The sequence below is a fragment of the Ptiloglossa arizonensis genome, chromosome 14 (genome assembly GCF_051014685.1).
Source record: "Ptiloglossa arizonensis isolate GNS036 chromosome 14, iyPtiAriz1_principal, whole genome shotgun sequence".
NCBI classification, from domain to species: domain Eukaryota; kingdom Metazoa; phylum Arthropoda; class Insecta; order Hymenoptera; family Colletidae; genus Ptiloglossa; species Ptiloglossa arizonensis.
The window spans coordinates 5,345,439-5,366,341 of record NC_135061.1 but is presented as its reverse complement, the minus strand read 5'-3'; the positions used below and the strand labels follow the sequence as shown (position 1 = coordinate 5,366,341).

The following is a 20,903-nucleotide window of genomic DNA, read 5'->3' as shown; positions in this document are numbered from 1 at the left end:
TTGAATATTTTATTTCACTCTGTAATATGTGTATGTTTGCGGAATGGATTTCAAGTTACCACGCCAATGTTGCACGAACGATAAGCGCAGACGCTCACAGCGTTTTGTCAAGTTAAGTTAACCCCTCAGTGTCGTAATAATCGAGGCAAAAATCGATGCGAATTACACAGTTATAGGGCAAAATGAGTTTGCCCAGCGTGAGTGATTATTCTTTGCTAGAAAAAATCGGCTCAGGAAGTTATGCGACTGTCTACAAAGCGTTCAAAAAGGTACGTGCGTTTTGAGGTTGGGTACAAGGGTACACGAAGTATACGGTGACAGTGGCGTAACTAAGTTTACGGGAGCCACAATTCACCCTCTAAATCGTAATTCATCGTGAAATACGCGACGCAGATTTTTTATTTTTTCTTTACACGCATATAATTTTATGACCTACATTTTGCGTTATTTAAACTTAAGGTGGCTTCGTTGCTTTCGGTGAGCAATTAATTCTGTTTTCACTTTAATAGGTCAAACATTCCGGCAAAAAATGCATACAGAATACGTTATTAATAGAATATGACAAGGTTAATTAGGATTTACGATATAGTTATATTTGTTGTGTGTTCATTACATGAGAATTATTTCTATTAGAGTACGCTTACACATTAGTGTTTTTTGTTTTGTCTGTAAATAAAGAGTAGAACACTGCAATGCAGTGCTGAAACATTGTACGATATCAGTACGTGCTGGGTACCGAACGATTTACTAAGTTAATAAAATATTTTTTGTCGTGATTCCGATGCCAATGCAAATTCAATAACTTTTAATCACTCGTTTATTATGGTAATTAAGTATGTAGATTTGAATTCAATGAAAGATTAATAAACTCTTCGCGTGCTCCAATTACCATAAATTTTAAACGCGCTAAGTGAAATTCTTAAAACTTACGTAGCGGGAATGAAAATATCAAGCATAATTTTTTGTAAACCTGTTAAATGAAAAATATTAGTTAAAAATGCGTATAGATCTAAATTTTTGAAAATAATTTATTGCGCATAAAGATACATTAATACGCGGATCAATATTCGATGCATTACGCATTTGTAACAAACGCTATAATTAAGTTAAATTAAATTAAATAGTCGGGTAAAACATTTTGTAAAACGTAAATTCCTCTTTCGACGTTTCAATACGCGTTGCTGAACGATTATATAAATACTTTTACATACATTATTAATAATTCATATTAAATATTTATGAAATAAGTCAAATGAAATAGTGAGTATATATAAAAAAGGAAAAATGTTTCTATTAAGAATTAAATTATAAATAAAATTGTCTAGTCAATTTTGTGAAAACTGATTGATTAAACAATTGCGATATTTATTTGTAATTTAAAAAAAAATTTCATGTACATTTAATAGTTAATACGTCGAGCGCGGCATCAACTTTGTAAAACAAAACTTTGAATAGGCAACGAACTAAAATTCTTTCTGCTCAAATAGTCTCTACTTTGTTTAACCGGTCATCTCCTTTTTACCATTCCCCTTTTTATTATTTTCTGTTTATACTTTGTATACTTCTGTATTGGTTGCGGCATTCTTATAGCTCAAACAGAAAATGAAACAGAATCGTGTTATCTTCTGTTTATATTCTGTAATCGAATACCCCGCCAAACGATCGCCGCTACGCCAGCACGCCGCTACGCGTCGCCTAAATGAAAAGCGGAGCAAAATCAGCTCCGTGCTTAACGTGTTAAAGTAGGATTTTAAAATTAAGCAGGGATTCTTCCAAGTCGTAAGTAAGTCTTCTATCGATCGATTCATTTTTAGAAAATTAACTAGAGTATTTTTATTTATGACTTCTTTCTGAACGATTTGGTTCTTCTTTTTCGTTTCCAACCTATAAGGAGGAACGAAAGCATTTATCGTGCTCGCGACAAATTTTGAACAGTTTTTATTAAGAAAAAACACGTCTTGATTACGTTTTGGTTAGAAAAAAAAAGAAAATGTTATTTGAACGAGCGTGTATGTGTACTTACGTACACTCGGCGGAAAAAACTTGGCCGCACTACTACAGATGCGTGGTCGCCGCTAGTAAAGCGCGCGATCCCTTCTTAAGCGTACGCGCTGTGCGAGACGAGGTGCGCACTGCCGCGGTGCCGCCAAATCTTTTTCCCCAGGTGCGTGATGTACGCATGTGCGTGTGTATGTCCATTAACACGATTAGCATTTAATTGACCGAATGGATTTTAACGAAACTTTGTATTTACGTTTTATATACTCGTGTCAAGATCTGATTTGATTTTGAGCAGAATCGGTCCATGGATAACGATGATTCCCCCTTGTAATTTTCAGGGTTTCTCGATGCATATTCGTTATTTGTAAAAATTGAAAAAAATGCTTTAAATATTATACTCGCCTTTGTTAATTTTATATACACTCACCACCTCGTTTTACTTATTTCATAAGTAACTTTAACACGAATTATTAACTATGTTCGAAAAAATATATCGCGTCGTAGATCGATCATTTCTGCAAACTAATAAACAAACAATTTTCCCGAGAAGAATCTGCAACTAGGGTCAAAATGTTGAAAGACGAGTTTTGGTTTTCCAATGAACTCCGCATGGCCATTTAATTTAATATTTTATTTTGCTCGGACGCATTATACTACGGTACATTGGTAAACACTCGTTATTAATTGAATTTCAAATATACGACCTAAACCGATTTCACGAAATCAATGAAGTTGCAATGGCTAGTTATGGTAATTTCTTCGACGGATTAAAAAAGATAGCTATAAAAATTATACCACTTGACAATTCGCGGGAAATTTACTATTTATTAACACTCAGCTGTTGTGTATCATTTACAAGATTATTTACGATGAGTTCGTTACACACGTAAGATAAGGTAACACGCGGTTCTATTATCGATATTAAATCTCTGTATCGTACATTTGTATTAAGTTCAATGTATGTAACGTAAACTTGCATCAATATCTACGATAAACGGATTTACTTATCGAGACAGATCAATAGTTCTCTTTTCTTTGACCTATTAATTTATTTAAAGAAGAAAAAAAACAAAATTATATCATTAGGAATCACGGACGGTTGTTATTAACACAACTGACATTAGACAAATGCCACGATGGTAACACAACCGTACACGTTATATTGTCGATCAAAGTTTACATGAATACACTAACCTTTGTACTAGTTTTTTTCTCGCATAGCATACAGCGGAAAGTATCGGTTTAACCCGCCGTGTTTCCAATTACACTTGTTTTAATGTATTCCAAATGACTGGTCTCTATCCGTCGACCGACACCGGTGATTTGAGAGGTGGCCAGAAGGGTTGCATTGTAGCTCGAAAGAAGTAAGTTATCTCAAGGTGACTAAGCGTAATGCTATTGTTGGTCGTTTGTAGGATGGATGCCGAGAGGTAGTTGCAATCAAGTGTGTAGACAAATCGTCGCTGTCCAAGTCGGCTATCGATAATCTTCTTACGGAGATCAATCTTCTAAAAATTCTCAAGCACGAGCACATTGTAGAAATGAAAGATTTCTTCTGGGACGAAGGGTTAGTCGCGAATCGATTTCCTCGGGTCTCGAAAAATTTCAACGTAAAAAGGACTGTGGTCACCAGAAAAATACTGATCGATCAGAAATTTTCTACACGCGAGTCTACGTCTGATTCGATCGAATTGGAAACATGAAAATATCGTTTGCGTTGTCTGATTAAATATATTGGTATCTTATTTATTAGTATTCGTGTATTTCAACGTCTGTATATGCAAATTGTACATGTGTGTACAGTGAGTCTCGGTTTAGTGACCGCCGAATTTAATTTGTTGGCAAGCATTTAAAGTAGTATTTATCCTTTTTAACTTATAAGGGAGGAAAGTGTATTAATTGGAGAAATTTCGAAAATAATATTTTTCACATAAACAATTGTCAAATTGTATGTTATATTTTCGTGAGAATGTTAACAATGATTGGTGAGGCTTGTTCGATGAAAATTAGTAAAAATTGTATCTTTTAACAGTATATTTTAAAAATAGTTTGAACGTGGTCGTTTTTGGAGTCGTTTTCGTTTAGAGAATTTCTAATTGCAAGTGCTGCATTTATCTGCACCATTCTTTCAACACATTTCTATTCTCTAAGAACGAATGCAATGAAACTTGTTTAACTGCAACACGAAATGATCATCAACTCGGAAACAGTTATATATACCATTGTACAACTGATAATGCATATAATAACAGATGACTCATCGTTCAAAGTGCAACGGTAGACATCTAATTGTAAGACGTACCTACCAGTTAAAATTATATGCAGAACGCGTTATTCGATAAACTTAACAAACACATCTTCGTTTACATTGAGGTTTTCAACGAAAGGGAAGAATTGAATTTTTTTAAACGGTAGGGAAATGTTTTATTTAAACAGAAAATAATTCTCGTTTTCATAATATCGCCTTAAGAAGCATGAAAAATTATTAAACTTTTATTCCAATCGTTTTTGTCATACCTACCATAGTTTTAAAGATATATAGATCAGTAGGGGTGTTTTCACCTTGAAAAAACGAATTGTGACCGATAATAAAAATAGGCTACACACCGATATATTAATTTTTATAAAAATATAAAGTCATCCCTATGTACAGGGTAAACTGCATAATTTGATCACCTCGATGGCGACAAAGGTTCTTAGAATTTTAACGATACAGTAGGGTGTCGTTTAACAAACTGAAAGTGATCTGAAAAATTTTGCAAAAAATAACAAAAAAATATATCACATTTTTATCCAATTATTCCACCAATACTGGAAATTATTTATAAACATTCTTTGATAGATGTACTCCTATCAGGAGTATATAAATGTAACAATATTTTTATAATGTTGTAGCTTTGTTGGTAGCAAAATGATAAAACATTGCAAGGATTATAAATTTCCAGTTTCTCTTGCTCCAATTCCTCCATTATTAATGAATCTCTGTAGGTGACAAATTTAATTGTTTGTTGCACTCTACTGCAGCAAGATTTTCATGTTAGGTGTTCTAGAATGATTTAAATGAAATCTTCGCCAAGATTTTAATCGGTGATCCAGACCAGACTCGACTCATGTATTATTTGGTCGTTGAAATAACTTATTCCACCACATGATGGCACTACAGTCTTTTTTCTAACTATGGTAGAGTCAACGAAAGAATCGACTTGGTAGCTCTCCTGCCACTTGTCCGTTGAGGAGACTTCTTACCTCTCTTAGCGCCCTAGTCAACGACTTGAATGTTCAAAATTCGGTGGTATACAATAAAAATAGCGATGGGATCGAGTGTGTCGCATCCTTGTTCTTACGAGTACTACCTTTAATAACACGAACCTTAAGTATTATACTTTATACCTTAAGATATAAGGTATCTATTAATACCTATGTATATATAATACCTAATACTTTAATATAAGTATTAAATCCTGATTTAATACCTTAAGTATTAAATCTTAATGAACCTTAGTAAGGAATGAACCTTAATCTATTAATGTTTTTGAATATAAATATTATCAATGTTTTTGAATATAAATATTATCAATGTTTTTGAATATAAATATTATCAATGTTTATAAAATTGGGTCAAATAAATACTAACGTTATTCGACAAGTATAAAGTATATTAACACTTATACAAGTGTTCAAGAGTAATCTACACCGAAAGTTCTCGGTTTTTGAAATTTTTTCCATCGGCCAAGTCGATTCGATTCTTTCGTCGGTTCTACTATAATCTATAAATATTATCGAATTTGAAAAATTCTTCAATATACACTGTTCAAAACAATTAGGGGATCACGTCTCTAGAATTCGAGAAAACAAAGTAAATATTAACTTTGAAAGAAATTCGGTGCACTTAACGCTAATTTATCGTTATAATTATCGTTAACTTTGTTAAATACAAGGGTGCAGAGCGATCGGGACAAAAATGTTGAAAAACCAAAAGAAAGATGCATCAAAGTAAAGTTTTAAAAGTCGGATTAGTTTCGGCGTAAATCTCGTGTCTGTAAGTAAACAACATTGAAATAAGTTCAAACGAAACGGATGGATTAATAATATTTTTACCGAATGTCGAATTTGTACGGTGTGTTCGTATATTCATGGTATAAACTTTATATACGTACGATACTCGTGGAAATAAACAGAAAAGTGTTTACGAATATAGGTTCGAAGATCAACAGTTGCAAGGTAAAGTAGACAAATGATGACTTCAAAGAGCCACATGCTTTTGAAATTACTTTATTGCGGGCCACCCCATGAACTGAAATTCTTGGACAGCTGTGCACCTCGTGTGCTTCAGTCTGTCCATAGGTCGTACTAATAATTAGCCATCGCGAGCTAATTTCCAAGAACTCCAAGAAAATATACGACGATGGAAAAGTTAGAAACTTACATCTTGAGTCGTAAGGTTACACATCTACAGATGCAATCGTGTCATTCGTGTACGATAACATCGCCAAACACTACGAAAACCATAGATCGAGAAGGTATAGCATACTTCGTGACAGAACATTGCCAAAAACACACCTAACTCATCCGTTACGATATACACGTAGATAGTTTGGTCGAAGACCCTCCTATAGTGTACTATAAACTGTAAGTTACTAGTAGCACGTGCCTTGGAATAGAATTATGGCGTATTTTTAAATTGCATCGTTCAGTTCAATGTATCCTGTACAAGTACAGTTAATTTGTTTAAATTTCAGCCAAGAACTGCTGTCTGGATACCAACGTTAGAGTTCTTAGTGCACTGATTAAGCTTCCAAGTTAAACCTCCATTTTTCATTGGTATTGCAAACGTAAACGACATCTGAGTTTTTAAATTCAAAGCAATACGTATTGTACGAGATGGAATGAAATTTTCTTACGCAATAATATTACCGAACATATTGTTAAGCGTGGACAGGGTCTTTTTAAAAACTTACTTCCCTTGCTTTTAGATGATACGTAGCGATATTTGTATCACTTTGTGCTTTATTAATTCGTATGGAAAATTAGCTACAATTATGTATACATATATGATAATCGTGTTTGCTTTATTAATTTGAACAATTTTTCTTTTTTTTTTGCTGTTGAAACACTAGTAGAAAGTGTCCCGATGCTACCCATCGTTTCCTGCCACGTAAAGTCGTCCCTGAGTATAGTGCGACTCGAGCTACTAGAGTTGTTCTTCGTACGCACTAGATTGTTCGACACCTCGGAAAAAGCGAAACGAGGAAATCCTGTCTCGAATATTCGAGCCGAAATGGAATTCGAATGTAAAGCGGGATCCCAATTATTTCGAGACTCTCGGTTCTTACGAGAATTCCGAACGCTTCTTCGAAACTAGCGACGCTTTCGCGAATCTATGGAGAGATACTTCAATAATTATAGAAAAAAAAGTATCACTTTAGGAACGAGTAAACGAATTTTTACTCTACATTTTTTCCTCACAGTTTAGTAACAGATCAAAAAATAAAAGGACGACACATCGAACTGTAATGCTTTAAAAGTAATAATTCTTTAATTTCAATTGATCAGACCGAACATCGTTCGAGAACCTATCATTCGCGAGCCGAGAGAACACATAATCGATGAAATGCGAGGAAAGATCGCTCGGAACACCTCAAAAGACCGCAGTTTCTCCATTCCTGCTCTAAACCTTTCGGTTTTTCTGAGCCACTGCCGAGATACTCCGATTACATCCGAACGATACGTGTAGTGGTGCAAACGGCGCTCGGCTATGGTCGTAATATTTCGGGAGCGACTCGGAAAAACCGAAAGGCTTGGATAGAGGCGAGATCCCGGTTCACGTTCGTGTCTCGTCTCGACTCGAATTTCGAGATTCTCGCATGTCCAGGATCTCGAACGGTTCTAGTACCTTCAGATCGTTTCGTGCCAGACAACTGGAGTCGTTCTCAGTATACGGAGAGTCAACGAGAACGTTCCTTTGAGACGACTCTCTTCCGCCTTAAACCGATATTTTGAGACCACAGGTCCTCGAATCAGAAGGTTGCGTAGGGTGTTCTCGGCCCCGATTTGTTTGCAATCTAAAATCTTGATCGTTTCGTGCCAGATAACTGAAGTCGTTCTCAATATCCGGAGAGTCAACGAGAACGTTCCTTTGAGACGACTCTCTTCCGCCTTAAACCGATATTTTGAGACCACAGGTCCTCGAATCAGAAGGTTGCGTAGGGTGTTCTCGGCCTCGATTTGTTTGCAATCTAAAATCTTGATCGCGTATCCAATTCGACTATATCATTCTATTGTTCGCGTTATTTTACTTTTCCATTATTTTTCTACATAAATTTAAGATCCTCCCACACGTCGTTGCTCCGGCTTCGAAACCTTCCGGCGAAATTCGGATACAACGCAATTTCCTTGGGGCAGTAACAAAGAGCATCAACGGAGGGTCGTATAAAATATGTTTACAGCAGACAACTGCTGCCTCTTTGACTTGTGACCCTCCACTTGAGACATGTACCAATTTGGGGTGTCCATCCGAACACAAAAGGTGACCACTAGATTTTACCTTAGCTCATCTCACGGAGCATTTCACAATCAGATGTGTAATTACTATCCGTTTTAAGGATACGGGTAGGCAGTTGCTGTGAACCGTTGGTACAAGTGTCGTGTTTGTTAAATGCTTATGAACATTCGTCGTTCTAAACGTACAACTTGTCCTCTCAATTTCTTACTAATCTTGTGTAATTTACTTCCAGTTGTGGTCGTGTCGATTCTACAGGTACTTTAGATATTGTAATTACCTTCTTGTTTAAATTTTGGGCGAAGGAAGCATTGGAACGACAGGTGGTGTGTGTGATATGTGTGTGTAGTCGTTCATTAACTTGAAACAGTATCTTGCAACTTCGCATAATGTGGTTGAGAATCTATACCGACGAAGATCCGTAGAAATACTTCAGATTTGCGCGTTCACGGGCAAAAGCGTGGCTTTAGGTGCTCCAAAGTTAATCTTTGGCTTATTTTTGTATCATTATTAACAACGCAAAAGAATGTTACAGACAGAAGTTGTTTGCTCGGAGATGATCGGTACGATTACGAGAATTGATTTTCAATGTAATCTTTTATCAGTTTCGGTATTAAAAATTGAACAGATTCGACCGAATGGAACAATGGCGGGCTTGACGGAACGTGTAGAGCACCTCGGAGGATGTGTACACGTATGAATAGAACTATTAGAAACAGTCATGACGCCAAGTAAATATTCAACGCACACACGATTTACGCACAAAGACTCATGAGTTTCATACGCTTTCGCTGTTCCGATTGTGTGTGGTATTTTCCTGTCCAAGGTTATCTGAAGGACAACGTGTCACGTATGGTCGAATTCGTCGTTTCATCGGCGGAAAGAATGCGGTAACAAAAGCCTATAGTTTCGTCGCTTAAGCGCACGTTAACGATCTCGGTGTTTCGGAAAAATTGTAACGTTGAACGGAAATGTTTTCGTCATCGTGGTCTACGTCCACCCTTTCAGGCGAGTAATTTTATACAGAGAGATGAACGTTTTGGACGCGAAAATGATAGCGAAGTCAACGAAGAGATCGACTCGTGAGACTTTCCACCGGTTGACTCGTTCAAGAGAACTCTTTCCCCACTTCGACCTATGGTTTAGATACCCATGGTTCAGCAGTACGCGATAAAAGTAGGTAGCGACGAGATCGAACGTACGTATCCTATGTAGCTTTGTTTTCCTTTAATTTGGTACTAGTGTTATTGATAATAATAAATGTTATTAACGCAAAGTCGTTCGAAATCCACGATTAACCGTAATGTCTTGAAATCTTTTGAATACTTCGCTACAAGAGTCGGAAACAGTAGAGATAGAGCGAAGAGTGGGGGGTTCTCGTTCTTGAAACTTCTCCCACCAATCAAGTCGATTCTTTTGTTCATTCCACCATAGGTAAAATTCCGTGTAATAAAGCAGAATGACGACCGCTCGTAACCGCTCATATTCGCTACGTGGATCGTTTAAAATTTTCTCCTTTATCGTGTCTCGTCGAATCTCTTTTCAACGCGTTCCACTGGTACACTTTACGGAGATAAATATCAACAGACCTTTACGAGAATTACTTTTAAACGTTAATAAAGCGTAATGGAGCAACGACGTGGACAACAATTTTGGGTGAAACTCGACTCTCTTAAAAAAATAAACGCAACGGACTCGTTAATTCTGGAATTGCCAATTATACGTTCCATCGTAACGTTGTAAACAACGAATCCGTTTCAGCGATAGATCGAGAACACGAAAACAATGAAACACTGTTTCACCTTGTTCTGTTACGTTATAGTTGTTTTTGTACCACGATGATTCTTAAGCACGAGCTAAGCTGTAATAGATTCTACTGAACTGTTTCTGTACGATGCTCGATAAATCCTTGATGTCAGTCGACCTTGTTGACTATTCCGTTCTATAAGTCAAATTACTGAAATTTAGTTGTGTTCCAGCAAAGGTAAGCTGCTCATTACCGGAGCACGAGAATGGTTATACATAATTTGGGAACGAGGTTGAACAGGGCACACGTTCACGCGAAACTTATTCATTGTTTCGCGTTCTCGATCGACCACCGAAGTGTTTTCTATATTTTACGATACACTCTAAACGGATTTTCGATTACCTGTCAACGACCGTAATAATGCGACTCGCAAAATTCTAGGACCCTTAAAGATGCGGTCAACGACCAAAACGAACCAGTGTTCGCATTTCGATCCGAGGTAATCGAAAAAGTGCTTTCTATTGGGTTGTTCGAAAAGTCATTTCACCCTTCTGGTGAAAATAGAATACGATTTGTTTTAGAGCGTATAAACATTTTATTTATATATGTGAGTGTATATACACAGCGAGTGTTTATACATAGAGTGTATAAACGTATTTGAATTACATATTCTCCGTTTTGGAAAACGAAATTACTTTCCGAGCAACCCGATATTTTTGATTTCTCGTTTGTCGGGCTGAGAAAGTACGAGGGTATCGAAAATGTGAAATTTTCGCAAGCATGCACGGCCCTTTGATACAATAAAGCAAGCTGGTAGATTTACACCAGGTGAGACGTCAGTGTCCCGTTGCTTAACCTCGCTTCCTTCTGGTCAATGCATCGCAATGGAAAGCAAAGAATTTCTTTTACGGAAAAGATATTTTTCATAAGATTCGACGCTACCCTTTGTGAAAAATTTCTCCTCCGCAAAGATTTCCAAACGAATAACATTTACGATCTCCAAAGTCTCGATATACTACCGAAACACCTCGACTGGTATATACAACCTGAAATAAAATTGATGAAAAATTCCTTCATAGTGAATAAATCGACCAATAAGACATTTTTCATTTTTAACCATTTCAGTTGGTTCATCCATTTATTCGTTATTTTTACTGGAATATAATAACGCGTGTTCGATGAACGGACCAATGGGAACGTTTAACTCGATCGAAGATAAAATAGTTGAACAACACGAATCGAAACAATCCGTTCGAATTTTGTTCAGCTGCATCCTACCAGAAAGACATCGAGTTATTTCGAAATTTTCGTCTACGTCGACCGATTCGATTAATTTCAGGTTTTAACAATATTAAACTTGGGAAAAACAAAGGTTGTCGTCTCTCTCTCTCTATCTTCTATATCTGTCTCGTTTGTTCGCTCGCTTCCGCACTCTCTTTCCGCCAATCCTTCGGAGCGTACGCTGTGGTACTTACCTCGTAGAGTGCCAGTCAACTCTATGTTCGAATTTGCGATAACGTTAAAGTAACGGACGCATAAATGGGAATGTGGCTTTAAAACCTCTTCGAGGTATGGCTCGAGTGGAAATCAGCTTCACCGAGATCGACAAGAGCTACCGGTTAATTAAGAAACAAACAACGGGGAAGTCGATGAATCGGGAAGCCCTGTGAAAATTTTCCTAATCGATTTTCACGAAAAGCATGCCTATGTAGGAAAAAGTTTTATTACACTTTTTAAGTTTCTCCTTACGCATAGTACTAACTAACAGAGTTGCACTATATTTTTTAACGTACGATAACTTTCAAAATGAATTGTTTCTCTCGTGGTATGAATAAATGCTTCGAACAAATGCTTTTGTAAGTTCGAACCAAAGTTTACGTGGCACTTAACGTTACTCAGAATTGTACAGTTGAAGGTTAAAGTTAATTGCTTTTAACACGTGATTCAAAGATACACAACTTTAGCCCATATCCCCCCAATAACTCGTAATCTTAGAAAATAATAAAAATCAGGGCTCGATCGCAAAAGTAAACATTAACACTTTTCCAATTATTTCTACGAATACGACATCCGTGTTAATACCACGAATTTACGAACATCCTGTAAAGTTGAAACTGTTCCAAAGTATCGCAATCTTAGTTTCTGACTCGTAATCTTAGAAAATAGCAAAAATCAGGGCTCGATCGCAAAAGTAAACATTAACACTTTTCCATTTATTTGTACGAATACGACGTCCGTGTTAATACCACGAACTTACGAACATCCTGTAAAGTTGAAACTGTTCCAAAGTATCGCAATCTTAGTTTCTGACTCGTAATCGTAAAAAATAACAAAAATCAGGGCTCGATCGCAAAAGTAAACATTAACACTTTTTCCATTTATTTGTACGAATACGACGTCCGTGTTAATACCACGAACTTACGAACATCCTGTAAAGTTGTGAAACTGTTCGAAAGTGTCGGTAGCTAAGGGTTCGACAACGACGTAACGAAAGGTGATCCTTTGACTATTTCGAGCAATGTATAAATACGTCTGTTTATATACTCTCTATCATGTAGCGTAACGCAGGCACATATACATTGTAATGGAATACTGCGACGGCGGTGATTTGTCCAGTTTTATCAGAAAAAAGAACAAGCTACCCGAACAAATATGTCGAAGATTTTTACAGCAGCTCGCGCTCGCTTTAAAGTATCTCCGCGATCACAATGTCTCGCACATGGACTTGAAACCGCAGAACTTACTCTTAATGAGAAATCCGCATTTGGTATTGAAAGTCGGAGGTTTGTTCGCGTTTGAAAAATTTTCACCGCCCATTTCATCGCCCCCCGTTCCCCGATACCACCTCGCCACGAATAATTCTTTTCTTTCAGATTTCGGTTTCGCTCAGTACCTTAAGAATTCGGAGCAGAGATTTGCGATTCGGGGCTCCCCCCTTTATATGGCGCCGGAAATTTTATTGAAACGTGTGTACGACGCTCGCGTCGATCTATGGAGCGTCGGTGTGATCATGTACGAATGCCTATTCGGCAAAGCTCCGTACTCTAGCAATAGCTTTCACGAACTAGCGGAAAAAATCAAGGACTCACGACCGATAGAGGTGACTACTATATCGATCTGCTCTTTTTTTTTAACGCAGAAATAGTCTTGCCTCGTAATGTTTTTACCGTTACTTTCATCCTCCTAAACGGTGCAGTAGAACCTCCGTTATCCGAACGCTCTATTATTCTATCGTTGTATTACCTGAACCGGGCATGTACTTGTAAATTACCTTTTCCCGTATGGAAACATTCTACTGTAACGGTTGAAATTAATTTCGATCGTAACAATCTAATACGAAGTTTCCAGTGTACACACTTGCATATAATAATAACGTCGGAACGGAGACGGTTGCTGGGAAAATAAAACCCGAGACGATTTAAATGTTGGAAAACGACCGAACCCTCCGTTTTTGAAGTAAAATATTCATTTAATTAAGGGAAATTTTTTATTTAATTAAATAGAGTTTTTTGGTTCGATTAAAGTCAACATGAGCATACAGTGCTGGTAAAACTGCGACTCGTGACATCGGAAACGGGGCTTTAATGGTTCGGGGCAAAAAGAGAATTTAGAATTTTAAGAAAATTGTTTCTTCGCGTGTATTATTTTTTTTGTATGTCTTTTACCGATACTTGTTTTATTTTTGTACGAGTTTCAAAGGTATAATTGTTTTGTCAATATAATTACTTCCGTCGAGGAGTATTATTTTCTTAAACTTTTCATTCTTCTTGGAATATGGGAGAATCAATATTAGAAAAACGAGTGTGTTTTATTAGTTGAATATTGCCTCGTCCGAATCGTCATGTCCTCTTGTTTATTCGAATAATGGAATTCTACTGTGGCACATTTTCTTTACATTTGTTAGTTATGCACGTTTTAGTCGTTATGTGTATGTGGTGTTAATAAGAAAAAGTTCCAAGATTAATAACAGTTGTACGAATAAGAATTTCGAAAGTAACATGAAGAAATTAATAGGAGAAATGTTGTGTATATTAAACATTTAACCTAATATGGACACTGTTGATGCCTATGAAACGATAGTCTCGTTTTATGTGTGTTGTGTGTTTAATCTGTTACAAAACTGTGAAATATAAGAAATCATAGAGGGATGGTGAAATAAACGATCGAATGAACTTTATGGTTGTGGCAAATTTTTTTTTTAACTGCATTTGAAATTTAAGTAGCCGATTACAGTCACTAATCAGACACGACATTTCGAAAGAACAATCGAAGTTATTTTGATTCCATTCTAACAAGATTAAATACGATTATAAAATGGAAAGAAAACGTGATGAAAATGATTGAAGTAATTAGTTATTTTGTGGTCGAAAGTTGAAAAGAATAAAAGCTACCTCGATAATATTAACAAAAACTGTAGATACGAAAATGGATGATTTCATTGTGCAATAAAACGAGTAATATTTATTGTTGTCCAATGATTTAGATGTTTTTTCTTGGTTTGAACTTGGAACTTTTTTACTGTATATTGTATAACTTACTTCTACGTAATATAAAATTATAAAGACATTGATGTAACACATATATATAGGTATTATATATTAAAAGAAATGTTTTAATTAATGTAATCTTATATTATAATTTTAGTTATTAATTATTAATATTTAAGTACAGATAAATTGCATGTGTTTGCATACACAGATTACACATCTGCTGTATGTAATTAAAAAACTTCCACATATAAGTACAGAAGATATGTAGCCAAGTGTAGTTGCGTAACTAACTATAAATATAATTTATATACGATTTGTACTTATATATGTACGTATGCAGCACATCGTCAGTATACATATACTAGCACATAAAAGTGTACAACGTAATCAGCTATAACTATGTATAATACAATTTAGATATATTCTATATATACAAGGAATAACATCTAACTGTCTCGAAAATTATGAGAAAGTCAAGCCGATGCGCAATTCGTTCGAGGGAACAAATACGACGTTTTAAAAATGATTTTTCTTAAGATTATTTTTTAAAACTTTACAGGTATAACCTAAAGTCATTTTTTGCCCGAAAATCGTGCGTAAAGTATGGGCACACGAATTGTGATTTGTATGCACATCAGTTGACGAAAAAATGTGGCTTTGTAATCGTTTAAAAGCCGAAACTTTAAAACAAGATTATATACATTTGTCGCAAAAAATTTTGAGTTAATGTTTACGCGTCGTAAATGCACGTTTCAGATACGCATAATCATAAGAAATTTTTACGTTTAAGGTCATCTGAAGATCGTGTTTCCTTAATATAAACATATAGTAGCAACAATATTTTGAATTTATAAAAATTTCTTACCTCGTTTAAAAAAAAAAAAATTCGATAACGTTGACAACAACATTAAAGAATGTCGTTTATACGTGTATAACGAATTTTGTTATGGACGAAATATTCGTATCTTTAAAAGTGCAGAGATATTTAGGTGTTCAGCCTTATACGGGATGATTGTTAAACAGTGAATAGATGCTTTTATTTAAAAATATATCCAACTTCGAATACGATATTTAACGACTGGATCGGTAGGGAAGGTTCTATTCTTTTTTTTTTTTGTCTTAAGTTTTTTATTCAGCACTGTTCCATTTTCCACATTTTACGAGAAATGATTTGTTAAATTTATCATGCACGAAATTTCTAACGCTGCTCTCATGAACTACAGTTACCGAGAAGATCGCATGTGTCGCGCGAGTGCAAGGATTTATTGATGTCCTTGTTGAAGCACGACCCTGACGAGAGGATATCGTTCGATGAATTTTTTGCCCATGATTTTCTGGATTTAGCTCACGCGCCGACAAAGGAAAATTATGACACTGCGTTAGAGTTAGTGCAAAAGGCAGTGAAAATGGACGCGGAGAAACGTCCGAAAGAAGCATTTCACCTTTACTGCCAGGCTCTTAGGTTCTTCATTCCTTTTCTTACAAGTAAGGTGCTACGAGTTTGATATAAATAAAATAACGTCCTCGTAAATAAATCGATACAACGGATCGATGAACTAAAAATATATGCTACGTTCTTAGGTGAGACCGACTTAAAACGGAAAGAGATTTTGAGGTCGCACGTAAATAATTACATACAGAGGGCAGAGATATTGAAAGCATCGTTTATAGATAATAGCGACGAGAATAATAAATGTTTACAATCGGAGGATAAAGGGAGCTCCTCGACGATTCAAAAAATACCATCTTCGAATGGACCGTCATCGTTTTTACATCACGAACTACGTTTGTATTCCAATTTTCTACGAACAATTAGAACGATTTCATTTTATACAAAGATGGTGAAAAAAATAATATTTCTTCAGCTATGTAAAGCCAATTGTCCCGCGTACACGTATCGTTTCAATTATCGTCGTTAATTTCAAAACATGTGAAAATGTGTAATCTTGTAATTACAATATAATTCTAGTATTTTTTAACTGTATCGTTTCAAGTAGGTTACAGTTTACTAATAAGCTTTACACGGTAGTCACACACCGTAATTCTAATTAAAAACCAGAATGGTTTCGACATACCCTCTTTTGAATTCACTTATTCCTCCTCACGGGGATAGTAGAACACTTCGATGGAATCGTAATGAAAGTAAAATTCAGCAAAACGAAGAACAAAATTTAGCAGTAAACTTACTGAAACGGAACGGAGTCTTGCTTTATCGTAACTGACAGTAAAAACAAAATTCTTCCTTGCTGTGGTTGGTGAACCGACAACAAACTCCAAGTATTAATAGCGACTAATTTGATACTCGTTCGGTTAATAGTGCTCGCTAGTAAGAAATATTATTTTATGATTATACCTTGAGATTAAGACACAGAGTAAAGGATCGAGCACGTTCAATTGGATTCAGAATTCGAACGAAACCAACACCTGTCTACGTTCAACTGTAAAATTTTGAATCGTCATCATATATATTTATCGATAGGAATTCTTAGCAAAACCACACCCAGCATGGCAGATGCACTCGAAATAGGAGAAGTCGGTGAACAATATTTTACGGAAGGAAATTATGCACTTGCGTTAGAAAAATTTCAATCTTGTCTAGGACTGCTGGTACCCTTATTGGGTAAGGAGCCAGTAGGCCGAAGGAGAGACTTATTATACAAACAGGTGACTATACTACAGACTCTAGTAAGGAACGTTCGGTAACTCGAAAATTTTTCAAAATTTAAAATTTTGCACAAACGTTATTCAAGTGGCCCTATTAATGGATCCATTCTTTGTGCTGGCAAAAAAAAAGCGATTTTAGGAGTGAAAACATCCTCTAACGAAACATATTATTTTACATATTATTGTAAATATCTTTGAAAAGAAGTTTTATAGTACTTGAAAAATCTTCTTTTTCAAAATTTGTACTCCTTCACCCTTAATTTTGTTAACCTTTACTTTCGACGATACTTGTCTTGAACTGTACGCGTTCATATTAATGTAACAACACTGTTGCAATATAAAACTGAAAGACAGCTATTGTAGTTGTAGTTTACAAAATTTTAAATCGCGTGTGACCAAATTTCTTGATGAAACAGTTATAACAGGTACCGTTTTTCGCAGGAAATATGAACGAGATGCACGAAGATCAATCATACACGATACGATGTATCAATAATACGTTGCAAAGTGTTTTGATTCCCGAAATAGATAGTATATATTTTTCACAACATCCGGTGCAGATCGTATTTTCCCCGAATGAGTTATTTATATTCTATCGTAACATATTACTCATTGAAGTACGTAGAAAATGTTTGTTATCGTCAGTTCCTGTAAAAAGGAAATCTTCGTTTTCGTGTCCCAGTCGAGTATTCTTCATCTCTCGATGAAGAAGTTACTCGATCAAGTTACCAATCTTCGATAACTTTCGTTAAGCAGAAATTTTCAATCAGAATTTTGCAAACTTTCGCACAACTAAATGGTTCTGATAAATATAGTAAATATTATAAATACGTTGAGTGCAACATCTCGTATCTCCGAAATAGTGCATACTCTTACGAACCAACTTGAAGTAGAATTACACAACGCAACAACTAATTTAATAAGAAGTGAAAATAACGAATTTGAAATTGATCACGATTAAGATCCAGATTCTGATCATTTTTCGAAACCACCTGATATACAATTCGTAGACGAGTATGATCTAAAGCCGAAGAGGATGAATTAGGTTTATCGACGGATCCAGAAGCTAGTAATGTAGATCTAGATCACAAAATAAATGCTGTTAAACTCTGAGAAACAATAAAGATAGTATAGGCTCGTTTTAAAAATGTAAAGTTTCTTTTCCAATTGTACAGATGGAAAGCACGTGTAATACAGGGTGATTCTGATAGGGAAAAATACAGATTCCTGTTCGAATATACACGAATGAAATTTGAAAAATCTCCGAAATGAAAATTTATCGTTCACGATATAGATTTACGAAGATGAGCTCCAGAAGCAAAAGAACGAATCGACTTTTCGTTATTTGAAACAGGGAAGATATTGAATATGGAATTTTAAAAAAGCGTATCGCATTTTACCACGTATGATGACGAAATTTCAAACACGATCTTTCAATATCGTCGGTGATATTGAAAATAGACGTCGAAATACCGAAGAATTCGTTGAATCGATAAAACCGTGCATCGTTACCGCCGGTGAAGAATCAATTTACAATGTAGATGAAAGCGGTATTAATTTGGAGTTACATTCTGGATATTGTCTATTGTTGGAGCGAAAACGATCGAGGCCACTGTTCAGTCTTTATCCTTTATGACTCACAGTTGTACCATTATACCTATTACATATATCCGCAATTAGAGAACACCTTTCACCCCTTTACATTTTATCAAAGGAAGCTACTGGATCATTTGGCCCCTATGTAGAGAAAAATCCGTTTAGACCACTTAACGCTGATATCGCAGCCTCAAAATCAAGGGAGCTCACGGTTCGACGTTTTAAGACCTGCATTCGAGAAATATTTTTACAAAATTCCCAGGGGAAGAATTCATTACTATTACATTCGAGGATAGAACATTGTCCCGGAGACTTACAACAGTTTCTATCGAAAGGCAAGCAAGTAAGCTTTCGTACATTGTGCGTGGTACAAAAAGTACATCTATTCTCAATATTTTTTCGAAGAGTATAATTACTGTAACACTTACGTAGAATAGTATAACTGTTCCATTTGGGATCACATAAATGTAAAGTGCAGAATCTACGGTAAAATTACTTTTTGCACCCTTACGCGTGCAAATACTTCAATATCTGTTACAATTGACCACACATTTACGGTAAATTAATCGATATACAAAAGTAATATGTATAAATGTAAAGACAGCACGTGTAAATGTACAACACTTATAAATAAACGCTTATGTATCTATGTGGTTACATTACGTACCTGTTACTTACAAGGGTACGTACCTTCGTGCGAAAAAGCAATTTCGTCTGTTTCAAAAGTTATGTGATTCAACTCGTATACACGATTGTAAAAGACTCTTAAAAAGCTATCTAGTTGAGTATCATCAAAAGATAGAACTTGAACAAATTAAAGGAGAAGAGAAAGAAATTTTGAAAAAAAAAAATTTCTCGAAAATTTCCTGCGGCCTTACTGTAGGACATCAAACGTCATCAAACTTTGTAGCAAACTTTTTTTTTATAGCTTATATTATTTGAAAGATATTTATGATAATGCGTAAACTCGTATTTTCTTTAAGGGGGTGTTTTCAGCCCAGGACTCGCTTCTTTGTCAGAACAAAGAATGAATCGATTAATGGGGTTACTTGAGTTACGTTTGTGCAAAATATAAAATTTTGAAAAATTTTCGAGTTGTCGAACGTCCCTTATTAATTAATTAATTCTTTTAACAAGATTGCTGTACACATTATGCGTGTCAATAATATACTATCATCAACGTCGCAACATTGCTACCAATATTTTCAAAATTATATTAATATAATTAAAAGATATAAAAAAAATTAGATAAGAAGAGAAACAATTTCAATGTACATATTGTATATATGTAACTACGTATCGTCGCGTAGGTTGATAGAACTTCACGATAAATACAAGCGGAAGTACAAATTTTAAGCGTATGATAAACTTTCGTACATTTTCAATTAAATAATATGTATTCGTCAGGTTAACATCTAATTAATTTAAAAGCACATTATTGTTTCCAATTTGCGTATATATTCGTTGCATATGAAATAAAAACTGTTTCCTAATACATCAGTTTCGTATAAAATAATTTACAATTCTAATATTGTAAAACCAAACATTATCCAGCATTATTGCGAAAATGTCACAACTAAATGTCGTAACTACTTATTCTAACTACTGCATTGATGGCAGTTACTATAAGCGTTTATTTCTTCATTACATAATGTTTTGTTAATGCACAGGTTCAACTTTGGATGAAACAAGCCGAAAGCACAAAAGGTCTTTTAGCTACGAAAGACATTGAAGAATCCGTGCAGCGTGGTTCCGATTTCCCTGAACAATGCACACTACAATAATTTTGCATTTTAGATATAATAAAGATAATTTTTACTAGAACTGTGTATTAAAATTTTGTAAATCAAATACAAGTCGTTTGCGTTATTCTATGTGTTAATATATGTAAATAGAATGTGTATAT

The 20,903-nt window shown here is 35.3% G+C and overlaps 1 protein-coding gene across 4 annotated transcripts; it reads left to right on the top strand.

The window, feature by feature from the left end:
- The first annotated feature begins 71 nt into the window (after window positions 1-71).
- On the top strand, window positions 72-20,866 carry Aduk (unc-51 like kinase 3 homolog Aduk). Of its 4 annotated transcripts, XM_076326167.1 has the most exons (9): window positions 154-269; window positions 3,207-3,365; window positions 3,417-3,568; window positions 12,816-13,030; window positions 13,121-13,347; window positions 15,961-16,222; window positions 16,319-16,522; window positions 17,217-17,401; window positions 20,668-20,866. In XM_076326167.1, exons 3-9 carry the CDS (start codon window positions 3,543-3,545, stop codon window positions 20,779-20,781), a joined length of 1,233 nt encoding a protein of 410 aa, XP_076182282.1. In that variant the 5' UTR covers window positions 154-269; window positions 3,207-3,365; window positions 3,417-3,542; the 3' UTR covers window positions 20,782-20,866. The 4 variants fall into 4 exon arrangements, with proteins under 4 accessions (XP_076182281.1, XP_076182285.1, XP_076182282.1 ...); XM_076326166.1 differs by lacking the exon at window positions 3,207-3,365 and having other exon boundaries at window positions 72-269; XM_076326170.1 differs by lacking the exons at window positions 3,207-3,365; window positions 3,417-3,568 and having other exon boundaries at window positions 137-269; window positions 12,806-13,030.
- Window positions 20,867-20,903: the final 37 nt, after the last annotated feature.

What these genes read in the sequence shown, in the direction of transcription:
- Aduk (XM_076326166.1), top strand. Translation starts at nt 183, where the DNA reads ATGAGTTTGCCCAGCGTGAGTGATTATTCTTTGCTAGAAAAAATCGGC. An exon ending in TCTACAAAGCGTTCAAAAAG is followed by an intron (nt 270 to 3,416) that starts GTACGTGCGTTT and finishes GGTCGTTTGTAG; the next exon opens with GATGGATGCCGAGAGGTAGT. An exon ending in GTTTTTACATCACGAACTAC is followed by an intron (nt 16,523 to 17,216) that starts GTTTGTATTCCA and finishes ATTTATCGATAG; the next exon opens with GAATTCTTAGCAAAACCACA.